The sequence below is a fragment of the Podarcis pityusensis genome, assembly GCF_964106645.2.
Source record: "Podarcis pityusensis genome assembly, chromosome: 4".
NCBI classification, from domain to species: domain Eukaryota; kingdom Metazoa; phylum Chordata; class Lepidosauria; order Squamata; family Lacertidae; genus Podarcis; species Podarcis pityusensis.
The window spans coordinates 85,297,770-85,309,921 of record NC_138027.1 but is presented as its reverse complement, the minus strand read 5'-3'; the positions used below and the strand labels follow the sequence as shown (position 1 = coordinate 85,309,921).

The 12,152-nt window shown below is 40.7% G+C and overlaps 1 protein-coding gene and 1 long non-coding RNA gene across 7 annotated transcripts in view; one reads left to right on the top strand and one right to left on the bottom strand.

Moving 5' to 3' along the window:
- The window catches only part of FARP1 (FERM, ARH/RhoGEF and pleckstrin domain protein 1), a 188,656-nt gene that overhangs the window by 123,216 nt on the left and 53,288 nt on the right, over window positions 1–12,152 (top strand). For 4 of the 6 annotated variants that reach the window (XM_081002979.1, XM_081002976.1, XM_081002977.1 and 1 more), the window contains exons 8-12: window positions 878–1,025; window positions 1,534–1,629; window positions 3,370–3,533; window positions 9,652–9,720; window positions 10,667–10,742. In XM_081002979.1, coding sequence (XP_080859105.1) covers window positions 878–1,025; window positions 1,534–1,629; window positions 3,370–3,533; window positions 9,652–9,720; window positions 10,667–10,742 — 553 coding nt within the window. The remainder of the gene's footprint in view (window positions 1–877; window positions 1,026–1,533; window positions 1,630–3,369; window positions 3,534–9,651; window positions 9,721–10,666; window positions 10,743–12,152) is intronic. The other 2 variants (XM_081002981.1, XM_081002980.1) reach the window with 1 other exon arrangement.
- LOC308475980 overlaps window positions 1–12,152 on the bottom strand; it is a 1,233,414-nt gene that overhangs the window by 1,204,199 nt on the left and 17,063 nt on the right. The window lies entirely within an intron of this gene.

Below are 12,152 nucleotides of genomic sequence, written 5' to 3'. Positions count from 1 at the left end.
GAGGAGAAGACAGGGCTTCATAACAGAGTAGAGAAAGAGGGCAGAGGTGATAACAAACAGCAGAAAGAATGGAAGTTTTGCGTTCCAATAAGGCATTGCAGAAGTGGTTTTGGGGATGGATGAAAAATTAAAGGGAGAAAGACAACGTTTGATGTATAAGTACCTGTGTAGTAGAAAGCACAAAAACCAGACTCTGGAGTAGGACACAAAGGAAAGAAGGCGAGTCTCTGTTTTTCCTCAGCTTACTCGTTTCTTCTTTTGTTTTACATTTATTTATCCAGTTTGTGAATAGAGCCACGCAAAACCTTTTGTGTTGTTTTAACTACTTGTGTAGGTCAAAACTTTTTCCTGGGAGTTCACAGAGGTGTTTGGGTATAGTATAAACTCATCACCTTTTGCGGGGGCGGCGGGGAGAGAATTTATTTATAACATCAACTACAAAATCGTATTCAATTGCCAATGAGAAATCTTGTTTATCACCATTGGGAAATGGTTCATTTCCTAATTGGGAGATTCCAGGTTTGAGAAGATGCACAAAGTTGTGTTGTAGAGGAACAGGAAGGGTGAGAAGGTTACATGTCTTCATTTTGCTTCACTGGTACACCTGAAACTACTCTTTGAGTGTTTAAAATATTAGCGGTCACAGTCTAGTGTGCCAGTTGTTGCTCCAGCAGATAGTCACAAAGCATGCAAGGACATGCAATAGATATGAAATTTATTTGTACTAGGTCTTTCAAGCCATCAAATTGGTGCTAGGGTCTGTTTCACAGTGACTTTGTATGCAAGTCTGAGCAGGAAACAACATCTGCCGTGAAAAGCTCTAACGGTTCTTTTAAACCTTCTTTGTCCTGTGTAAAATCAATTATCATTCCTTCAGTGGACAGACACCAGCAGAATCAGATTTCCAGCTGCTTGAGATTGCCCGTCGTTTGGAAATGTACGGAATCCGATTGCATCCAGCCAAGGACAGGGAAGGAACTAAGATAAACCTGGCAGTTGCCCATACAGGCATTCTGGTGTTTCAGGTGAGAAGCTCTAATCATAGTTCAGTCTAGACTGCAAATGAGAAGGATACCAGCTCATAGCTGCTATCTTGTGAGATCCAGTCTGCTAGTACCCTATAGTAACTGTTTGCCAGTGTAGAGATGGCCTCTTCCATGGGGAAGCCCTAGGGCAGTTGCCCCATTGCAGATAGTTCTCTTGCAGATAGTTATTGGATGTTCAAGCCTTAAGGTAGCTTTAAGGCTTTAAGGTACCTAACTCTATGGTAGTTAGGCTGGCAATGATAATTGCCTAGTTGAGCAGAAAGTGGAAATAGGTCATTATATTCAGTTTCCTTTATTGTGCCACTGAAAGCGGAATTGCCTTATTTGTTTTAGGCAGCTAAGCAGGCAGACTAAATTAAAATAGTTTGAGTGTAGTGAACTGCACCTTTTGTTAGTTTTGAAAATTAATTTTGCAGATGAATGAATGCCTGTTTTGGGGGAAGAAACGTATTCATACCTTTTCTTTTCCGTTCTTCTTCGTATTCAGGGTCACACCAAAATCAATGCCTTCAACTGGGCTAAAGTTCGAAAACTGAGCTTTAAGAGAAAGCGTTTTCTTATTAAGTTGAGGCCAGATGCAAACGTAAGTCTCTGGAATGCGCAAGGCAATTTGAAGTGGCAGGTGCCTGATGAAAGCATAAAATGTATTATTTCCATTCAGCTTATTCATACTGGATTCTTTAAACCACCTTTATCTCTGCATAAAGTTGTGAGCTTATACCTTGCCTAATTCACTGGGCTCTGAACTGTGACATAGGAAATGAACATTTGTTTTTCCCACCCTGACCGCTGCTGACTTCATTTGGGACACCCCTTTTCTGTGCTAGTCCAATCATAGCTGCTGAGCTTGCCTCCATCTCAAACAGATCTTGGGTGTTCCTCTTCCCTTAGATTGCCCCATTAAACCAGTTGCCAGTAGTACCTCTTACAAAATGTACCCTGGTTTGGAAATAAGCCACCAATGGTAAATTCAGAAGAGGATTCATGGGAGAGGCCGTAAAATATGAAAGGAATGGGCCAGTGAAGATGGTAAAATGGATTGGGGGAAGGGTGAGGAGAGGTAGGAAGTGAGATGAGAGAATATTGCCGCTCCAGCGTAGAAGGACAAAAGGACACATTAATAAATTATTATTATTGTTATTTCTATATTGTAGGGATTCTACTTGCTCTCCATGACATCCAGGTTTAAATCTCAGCTTGGCTATGAAAGTCAAGCCCTGGAAAGTCACTATATATCAGCCTCCAATTCTGCCTATCAGATTCCGGTGTATGTTACACTTTCCCATTTTGGTGATCTCCCTAGGGAATAATGTAACAATTGACTACCTCCAAATACTCTGTTCTGTTCACTAGGCTTAGTCCTAGTTCTCACTGAACTAGTAAACCTGCATTTTGGGCTGTGCCACTTCAGACTACAGGTGAGGACTTAAATAAGCCTTAATTAGAACTCTGAATAAGCCTTGGCTAGAACTCTGAAAACTAGTTTTCTGTGTGGGAGGAATTGTTTAGTCATGGGAGTCCCCCACCCCCAAACCTGTGGTCCAAAATGGTACAGTCCTACCACATGAGTGGAAGCTAGTGTCTTATCTCTTAGATTTGAATATCAGGAACTGACAGTTCAGCAGATTCTTGTTTCCACTCAGCTGTGATTACTTAGGAAGCTCTCACCATTCTAAAATATTGCCTGTCACTTCTCTTGTAGCATTCACAAAATGAATGTTTTGATGCTGGCATTAAATGCTTTGAGGCAGATGAAGTGGGTCAGCAAGAGAAATGATTACTTTAGGGAAACATAGTCATGTTGATATAGGTGGAGGGCATCATAATATTCCATTATAATGACTTTTCAGGAAAGTTACGTTCCATTATCATAAAATCATAGGGTTGGAAGGGACCTTGATCATGATCTAGTTTAACCCTCCACAATGCAGGAATATGCAGCTGGCCCTTACAGGGATCAAACCTGTGACTTTGGCATTATTTGCACCACGCTCTTAACCAATTGAGCTAACCACCTGCCTTGTTTTACATTCTACATAACAAAATTATAGTTCAGCCTCTCAGTAGGGTCCTTTTCTGTCTAGGTACTGTATGATATAGAAAAGCATAGTAGATGCTGAGTAGATTCAAAAGCCATATCATTCGTAAAATAAATAATCCTAAAAATAAAGGGATCAGTGATATTGCTTGCTTTAATTTTATGCAATATAAATGTCCTTTTTTACAAGTTGGTGTAGTTGAAAGTGGAGGGAAATTTCCACATTTGCACTTGGACGATGTTCACTCTCCTTCCAGTGTTAAATCTCCCACCATTATCTTTCAGAGTTCCTTCCAGGACACCCTAGAATTCCTGATGGCCAGTCGGGATTTTTGCAAAGCCTTTTGGAAGATCTGTGTAGAGCACCATGCCTTCTTCAGATTATTTGAGGAGCCTAAACCAAAGCCTAAACCTGTTCTCTTTACCAGAGGTTCATCCTTTAGGTTCAGGTAAAATATACTTTACTTTGCTACAGTAATCCAGAGAAAAGTGTGCTCACCCACCCTGAGGTACTGGCTCAGATCGGACATAATGTTCTCCAGCAAACCATAGTTTGGTGCAATGGAAACAAGCAATAAACTTGAGCACACCCTCTTCCCTCCTTCTCTGACATCCAACCCCAGAAACTCTAGTTTAAAGGCTCCATACAAAACTCCCTCCAAGTTTGTAGACAGGAAATAAACCAGGAAATATTTGCTGAAGCCATAAAGGAAAGAGGGAGTGCTTGAGTTTGTTGTGAGTTCCCATTGCCACAACCCATGGTTTGTTGGAGCAGGAGCATTATGTATTGACAGAATTACTGAAAGAGAGGCAAATTTACAGTGGTACCTCTGGTTATGAACTTAATTCATTCTGGAGGTCCGTTCTTAACATGAAACCGTTCTTAACCTGAGGTACCACTGTAGCTAATGGGGCCTCCCGCTGCCGCCCTGCACCACTATTTCTGTTCTCAACCTGAGGTACAGTTCTTAACCGGAGGTACTACTTCCAGGTTAGTGGAGTCTGTAATGCAAAGTGTTTGTAACCCAAGGTACCAATGTGTTTATTTTCCATGGTTGAGCTTGCACTTAACATTTCTATACTGAACAGTTTCAGACTGAGGACTGTAGACTTCATTAAGGCATCATGTATTCTGTCTTCCTGAGTACTAATGCGTATGTGCATGAACACAGAGAGAGCCACATCACAAAATGGCAGCACCTATAATTTAATGTTCAGTTTAACAGTGCACATCAGGCCCAGTTTTTGTCATTCTTGGCTTTATGAAAGGTTTATTGAATGCTAGGGGAGGGGAAATGTTGAGAAAATTGCTGGTGGGGTTAAAAGTGACATTGAGATGCACCTGGTGATTTCTCTGTCTTCTTGTGGAATCAAGTAGACGTTCTTTATGATAGTGAGGCATCACAGCCCTTCAGTTGTCTCTGAGTGTGGATTAAGGCTGAGAATACCTGCAAAGGGTTGCCCATACTGAGGAATTATTTCTTAAATTTAAAAAGGCCATTGTAGAATATTACGGTGGCATACATAATGTTCCTAGGTGGTCTCCCCTCCAGCCAGTTTCAGCTAAGCAGGTAGCCCTGTACCCTGGAACCAGCATAGTAATTAACAAAATATCTGAGGCCTGTTAGGAAATTATGTTCATTTCATGGATTCTAGGCCTCAGCCTTAGTCTTAAGGAGGCACTGACCCAGGGGAACACCCAAGCTAGCACCTCAAATATATGATACCAGAGATACTTTTGGAGAGGAATTGGGACACAGTTTTGGCAGCAGCGGATAGGAAAATTCTGATGCTGAGCAAAGTGAAAGGCACAGGAGATAATGCTATGATGTGATTAAAAAGGTAGGCCACCACCTACACATGGACATTATGGGCTGTAAAAGGCAACCAGGTGACTGCTGCTCACTTGACAAAATTAGAAAGTATAATACCTCCTAATAGCTGTCAGTATTGTAATTGCCCGGTTGTAGGAAAAGGAGAAATTCCACCGGAGCGAATTTGGCAATAAATTTTTGGTCCTCAATAAAGTGCCTGAAACATAACCCATCTGTTTTGAACCAGAGAAGGCAGAACGATGAACATATGAAAATAATAGAAAAGTGATTTTGAGTTGGCAGAAAGATACAATCATTTTTTAAAATAGCCGGATTAAGAAACTCAATAAATAAATAAATGGTAAAATTAATCAAATGTGACAATGAAAGATGTGTAATGCTTTGTGAAGGGTTCTATGATGTCTGAGTGAAATCTTACTGTCTTGCAGTCTTCAACAGTGTGTGTCATAAAACAGCCTTCACAGGCCTGCTTTTGGATGTTTTTGACTACAGTTCCCATCAGCCCCAGCCAGCACGACCAGTTGTCATGGGTGGTGGGAGTTGTAGTCTAAAACATCTACAGGTCACCCAGTTGGCAGAATATTGTTAAGCACATTATCAAAGATTATATGACAATATGATTTCATCCATGTTTGGTTGTTATTGTATAATATTGAATTGCTTTGTGGGGGAGGGGGCAGTATTTAGGGTACTGCAATATTTTACTGGTTTTACTCCAACAGATTAACCTAAGCTTCTCTGTGGAAGTTTATTTATCAACTACATTACATAAAAAGCCATTTCCTTCTCATATATATGTTTAGACTTCCTTTTTAGGGTTGAGCTTCAACTGGGTGATGGAATTTGGGGATTTAAATTTATTATATTTATCAAGGAGAGTTTATATGCCATATGTCATGGGTAGGCAAACTAAGGCCCAGGGGCTGGATCCAGCCCAATCGCCTCCTAAATCCGGGCCGCCGACTGTCCCGGAATCAGTGTGTTTTTACATGAGTAGAATGTCTCCTTTTATTTAAAATGCATCTCCGGGTTATTTGTGGGACATAGGAATTCATTCATTTTTCTCTCTCTTCAAAATATAGTCTTGGCCCCCACAAGGTCTGAGGGACAGTGGACCGGCCCCCTGCTGAAAAAGTTTGCTGACCCCTGTCATATGTGGCTATTTCAAGATTGACTTTTTATATTCCAGTTGCTTTTTTAATTACATTATGACCTAGATAAATTAAGTTAAATTGAGAGAAATGCACCAGAGTTGGGATTTGCTCTGTTTCTTTTGCTGTCTCAGCTCTGTGGCTCATCACATATGTTGCCTTCCCATTTATCTCGACCTCTTGAGTTCTGTGTGATGTTTCCTCTGCATACCAAGCTTTTCATGCTTATTTTCAGGATAGCTGAGGGATGCAGTTTCCCAAGCATGTAATTTGCGGTGGCCGTTTATGCTGATCTACACACTACTCGCTGAATGTCCTAGAAATTATTCAGACTCTTAGTAAAAGTCTGCCTGAAGCATCTTTAATAATTAGGGGCTATTTCATTTCATGCTAGATATCTCTCCCCACCCCCAACTTCCAAAGTCTTCAGATAAACATTTCTGAGAGTAAAAATATGCGTTGCTTTTCTTGGGTGCGTTGCACTCAGTAGGCCAATGCCACCCCACCCCAAGATGTTCTAGGAGGCCTTGGAGAGTTAGATGCTGGTCAGGTGTCACCAGTGTGATGCCCTCCAGATGTTGTGAAGTACAACTTCCAGTCATCTCTGCCATGATAGCTGGAGCTGATAGGACTTGTGTTCCACAACATCTGGAGAGGACCACATTGGCTAACTCTGGGCTAAAAGGGCCAACCAATAATCTGACTTTTGGGGGTTCATATTTGATCATATGTTTGTCTTTCCTCTTGTCTTAAGTAGCAGCTGTAGTCTAATTGTCTATATGTTTGAATTGTATTTAAGAAAGGGATGGGAAACTTGTGGTCCTCCAAGTACCATCAGCCCAACTGGAAGGGCCAGTAGTCAGTGATTATGGGAGTTGTAGTTCCAACAACATCTGGAGGGCCACACATTCCCCAGCCCTGCTTGAAGAGTCTTAATCAAAGCAAAACCATGGTATCCTCAAGTATTCTGAAGAGCTTAGTAAGAGACAGACAGTAGCAATGCCCCAGGTACTTTTTTATTTTATTTTATTTTTTATAAGATATTTATTAGGATTTTCAAAATATTACAAAATAGAAAAAGAAAAAAGAAAAATACAAAATAAAAATAGTTAAAAACAATTCAGTCTTTCAATCACTTATCTTTCATTTGCTTGTTTCCCAGACCTCCTCACGCCTCCCTTTTTTGTATTCCACTTCAATTGCTAGTTTAGCAAATCCCTCCCCTCTTTGTTTATCCTAGTCTTCAATCTTAAAGTATTGTAACATTAAATTTTTACCTATTAATAGTCCATTTTTTCATATTCCCTTATAATATTACAGCTAAAAACCACTTAATTTCTATCCAACATCATTCTAACATTCATCAATTTTACAATATTTCTGTAAATATTCTTTGAACTTTTTCCAATCTTCTTCCACCGGAAGAATGCAAATAGAAAATTGACTTCTTTCTGTCCAAAAGAATGCACTATTTGTTAATCTTTTTTTAAAAAAAAAAAAAATCTTATACAGAGACAGAACCATCTTCATTCGAATCTTTAGTACACTTTCATTTAGTATCTATAGGGACAGCTTCCTAGCAGAAAATTAAAATGGCATGTTAAATCATAGCTTATCAGCTGATTGCCTAGTTCGCAAGGAAAATATATTGTTTGGATAATAATGCACACTCTTGATAGCACAGTGTGTTTTGCTTTATTTATCCACAGAACTAACTTTTTGAGCCGTTTCACACTTGGCAGCTTTCTTGCACAAATACTGCCTCTGTGCAAGCGGTTGCGTGCATGGCATCATGTATGATTGACACATACATGTCTCTTGTGACATGTGCACACGGGGCAGGAAACCCTGATTACTAGCTGGCTACTACCAGTTTGTAGATGTGGTGAAGCAGACAATAGTGTGACTAGCATTATGTATTTCTAATGTTAAAATAGCATTAAATTAAATTATTAATGTTTTCGTCCATTTTGAATAGCTGAGCATAGTTTTAAGCCAGATATGAGTTTCCTCAGATGCTTAATAGGACAGAGTTTAATAGCTCCAGCTTCAGTGCCTCTGTATGCAGCCTAATGCGTAATTCAGTGTTCCCTCTCTGGGGAAAGGGGTGTGGGAATCAAATAAATATGACATTTAATAGCAGCGACCAGCAGCTTTTCCCACCAAATTCCCACCAAATAATTGCCACCAGGGCAATTAAAATTTGGAATTTCAACAACACTAGTCTTAAAAATTCATAACTCATTGTGGTGGTGGTTCCTTAGAAGTAGTATAAGAATGTAGAACTGCCTGAGGCAGGTACATAAGTTACTGAGGTCCTTGAAACAGTTCCCACAAGTCTTTGCAATAGGTTAGAAATGTACCCAACACAGGAGTTGAATGGCACAGAAGATGAGTTTCCTCAATGTCTGACAAATCTTTCTGCTCTTAAGAATGGCTGGGCAGTGCTGCAAGTTGCTAAGCTTCAGACTCACTGTTTCAGAGTAGGCAGATAATATTTCTGTAAAGGTTTGGATAGAGTTGACTGCACCCCATCTTGGCTTGTGGTAACAAACCATTTGATCTCTTGGAGAACCTTGCAACTTATGGAACTCATGGGGTGTAGGCGGGTGTGGGTGTGCAGGCGTCCTCCCACTTAACATGTGATTCACTTGCGTGCAACTATATATGTGCACAGTGCCAGGAAAGAATTAAATGAATTCAATTCAAACCCAGAAATGGCAGAAGAGAACTTGAGAGTCCTTGTGGCTGATAAGGAGACCCTCCTTGGAGCCCCAAAAGGATGTCAGTGCGGGTGGAGGAAGTCCTGAAGAGACCCAAGGCACAGCAGGACTTTCTTTAAGCTGCTCAGCCTCCCCGCCTATCAGCTGATGTGTGGTGTAGCGCAGCAGTTTTGCATTCTCAGACAGGCAGCAAAAGCCGGAGTCTTACTGGGGGACGGATGGCCCACCATACACGACCAGAGGACTGCATTCAGTTTAATGGGTACCAGTTGTGAGTGCCTGCAATTATGTCGTGAACAGCTGGACATAAAATCACTCATATATGTAATGTTAAGGAACATTTTTATGCTAAAGAAGTAGAAAGTAACACAATGGTTCTGTTAACCTTTGGAAGTCCGGTTCCTCCTACCCGAAGAATGTAGGTGAAAATTCAGTTTTGCTTTCTTGCAAGAAATGAATGGTTTTAGCAGTAGCCTGAGAGCAGGGGCTTTTGTGGTGCCAAAACATGCTGAGCGATAAATCAGTGCCACCACATTGCGAGGCTCCTTGCCTCTCCGCGACACTTCCAAGAATCTGCAGCCGATGGGGACAGAGTCTTTGACAGAGTGATGGTGCTGATTCAGAGTGATGAATACTCCCAGGCATTGTGGATGAGTTGACATCAGAGGGAGCATTTTCAGAGGCATTCTCATAGCAGCAGATTCTCCAGCTTTTATTTACCGTCCCTGGTAACTAGTAACCATGCCTGGCATTAAAAGCAGTCCACAGTTAAGGATGCACTAATACTAGAAGAAGGTACTTCCACAGCCTTTTATTTTCGTGGTTTTAACTCTTGGTTTTGTTTTGTTTCCTTCCCAGTGGCCGAACTCAGAAGCAGGTTCTGGACTATGTCAAAGAAGGAGGACACAAAAAAGTACAGTTTGAAAGGTTAGAAAGAGTCTTTGCAACAACAATAAAAATAATTTGCTCTGTTTACTTTTTGAGGGTTTTCTTGGGCCTCATGCATGCTCATTCAGCCCAGTTAGCCAAATGACACAGCTGCAGGAAAATAGGGAGAGTGTGCTTGGCTTGAATAGTCTTCCCAGAAGAAAATGGCAATATACACAAGAAAAAAACAGTGTGACATAGATTTTTCTTCCTGGCTTCTGCTTCCTGCTTTCCCAGTTTTGTGCTTTGGTGTTTTGGAACTTTTTTTATTTGTTTTTGCCTTCTAATTAGCTATCTATTCCTTTTTGTCCCCTGTGTTTGGGTTACGACTATAACGAATAGCCTGCAAAATAGTTCCTGCTTGTTAACAGTGAGGTATTATAGGGCTTGCTGCATCTTGACCCCCAGGTCCGTGAAACCTACTCAAATTACTGGTGTTGTGATCATAGGAATTCAGGCGATCTGTAGATAAGTACACAGTTACTTCTTAATTAAATAAACAAAGCAGAACGAGGAGAGCAAATTGGCGCAACAGGCAGTGAAATGTTGAGACAATAGAAGGTTGGATTGTTGCATGCTATTGCCAAATGTGTTTCTAAGCCAGTCTGCGACATGATGAGTTCAGTGTTTTTGCTAAACTGTAGAATGATCCTAGCGACAGGTTTGTGTTCTGAGTCATCTTTTGGAGTTGGAGGATTTATTTTTTAGTGACTTGTCCTTTCCTTTTATGCCATTTATGTAACACATAGCTTCACTGAAATACTGCATACATATACGACGACAGAGAGGAAATCTTTTTTGGGACAAGAAGTCTGTTTGAAGCTGGGCTTAGAGACATGATTGTCTGCCATTGATTTATTCACAGGGGTGGGAAATAACATGCATTTTAACTTGTTGCAAAATATGTTCGCTTTTTTCTTTTTTTTCTTTTTTTACCACTTTCCAGGAAACACAGCAAGATTCACTCTATTAGGAGCTTGACAGCAAAGCCTTCAGAACAGCATTCAGAGGTGCCAAAACAAGTCAGTTATATTTCATGCTTTTGTAAGCAAAAATGTCCAATAGTTCTGTTTGTCTTGCCTAGGCCATGTTTAGCATTGCGCACTGTACCATAATTCACAGTCAGGAGAGGCCAAATGAATGGCCACACTGCAGCTTTGAGCAACTTTGTCCTTTTCTCTGGTTTGGAATGTTTCCAAGCCAAGTAGAAAGCAGTAGCAGTATTTTTATTTGTGTTTATTAATTGTCCTTCTTAGGCAAGCCTTACACACATTAAAATATTTAAACTGCGTGCCTAGCAAGTTCATATGTCACTCGTTGATTAAATAAATAAATTATGCAGATATGCATTGCTGTACAGTGGTACCTCAGGTTAAGTACTTAATTCATTCCGGAGGTCCGTTCTTAACCTGAAACTGTTCTTAACCTAAAGCACCACTTTAGCTAATGGGACCTCCTGCTGCCGCCACACCGCCAGAGCACGATTTCTGTTCTCATCCTGAAGCAAAGTTCTTAACTTGAAGCACTATTTCTGGGTTAGCAGAGTTTGTAACCTGAAGCGTATGTAACCTGAAGCATATGTAACCCAAGGTACCACTGTATATAATCTGCATGTGCACTTACGGATAATTTTTACACAGGGTAGGCATCTTTTTTCCAAGGTTTAGAGAAAGAGGACATGACAGGTTTGGAGAACTTGCCATCCTAATTAGGTCCTCCAGGGTTTGCCATTTGAGCAGAGACATGCCCACCTCCCCTACCCCTGCCAACATAGATGAAGTTCTTCCTGACATTGTGACATGTAGTGATTGGCAGGTGGGTGACACTGCCCACTTGCCAGACTTGGCCCATGAGGCTTGGAGTAATAACAGGCTGGCCCTCGGGGAGACTCCTGGATTGAATGTGTTATTTTATGATCCATGTAAACAGTTCCATTCTACTTTCTGAGAATGTTGAAGAAACTGACCCCAGATTTAACCCGGTTTCACTCAGTGAGCGCAGGGAATAAAACAATACTCCCTCACCACAATCCTGATTTTCAGAATTCTGAAGGGTAAAAATAAAGCCAAGCCAAGGCAACCTGTTCCTAATTTGTGGTCAAGGCTGCCTTCTGAGAGAAGCTTGATCTGTTGCCTAGAAGCAGCTCAAAAGAAGAGAATGTCTGTTGGTGAAATTCCAGTTAAAGCTAGGTGAAAAAATTAATAACCTTGCTGAGAAAAGAAACAGTAATGGGCTTTATAAGCATTTTGGCTAAAAGTTCTCAATTCATAAAGAATTTTTCCCTTAAGCTGGATTGGCTGATATGACTTCCTGTGGCATGTAATGATTTTTTAAAAAATGTTTGTTTGAATCCCTCTGGTATAGCTCACCTAAAGTACAGTGGTACCTCGGGTTAAATACTTAATTCCTTCCGGAGGTCCGTACTTAACCTG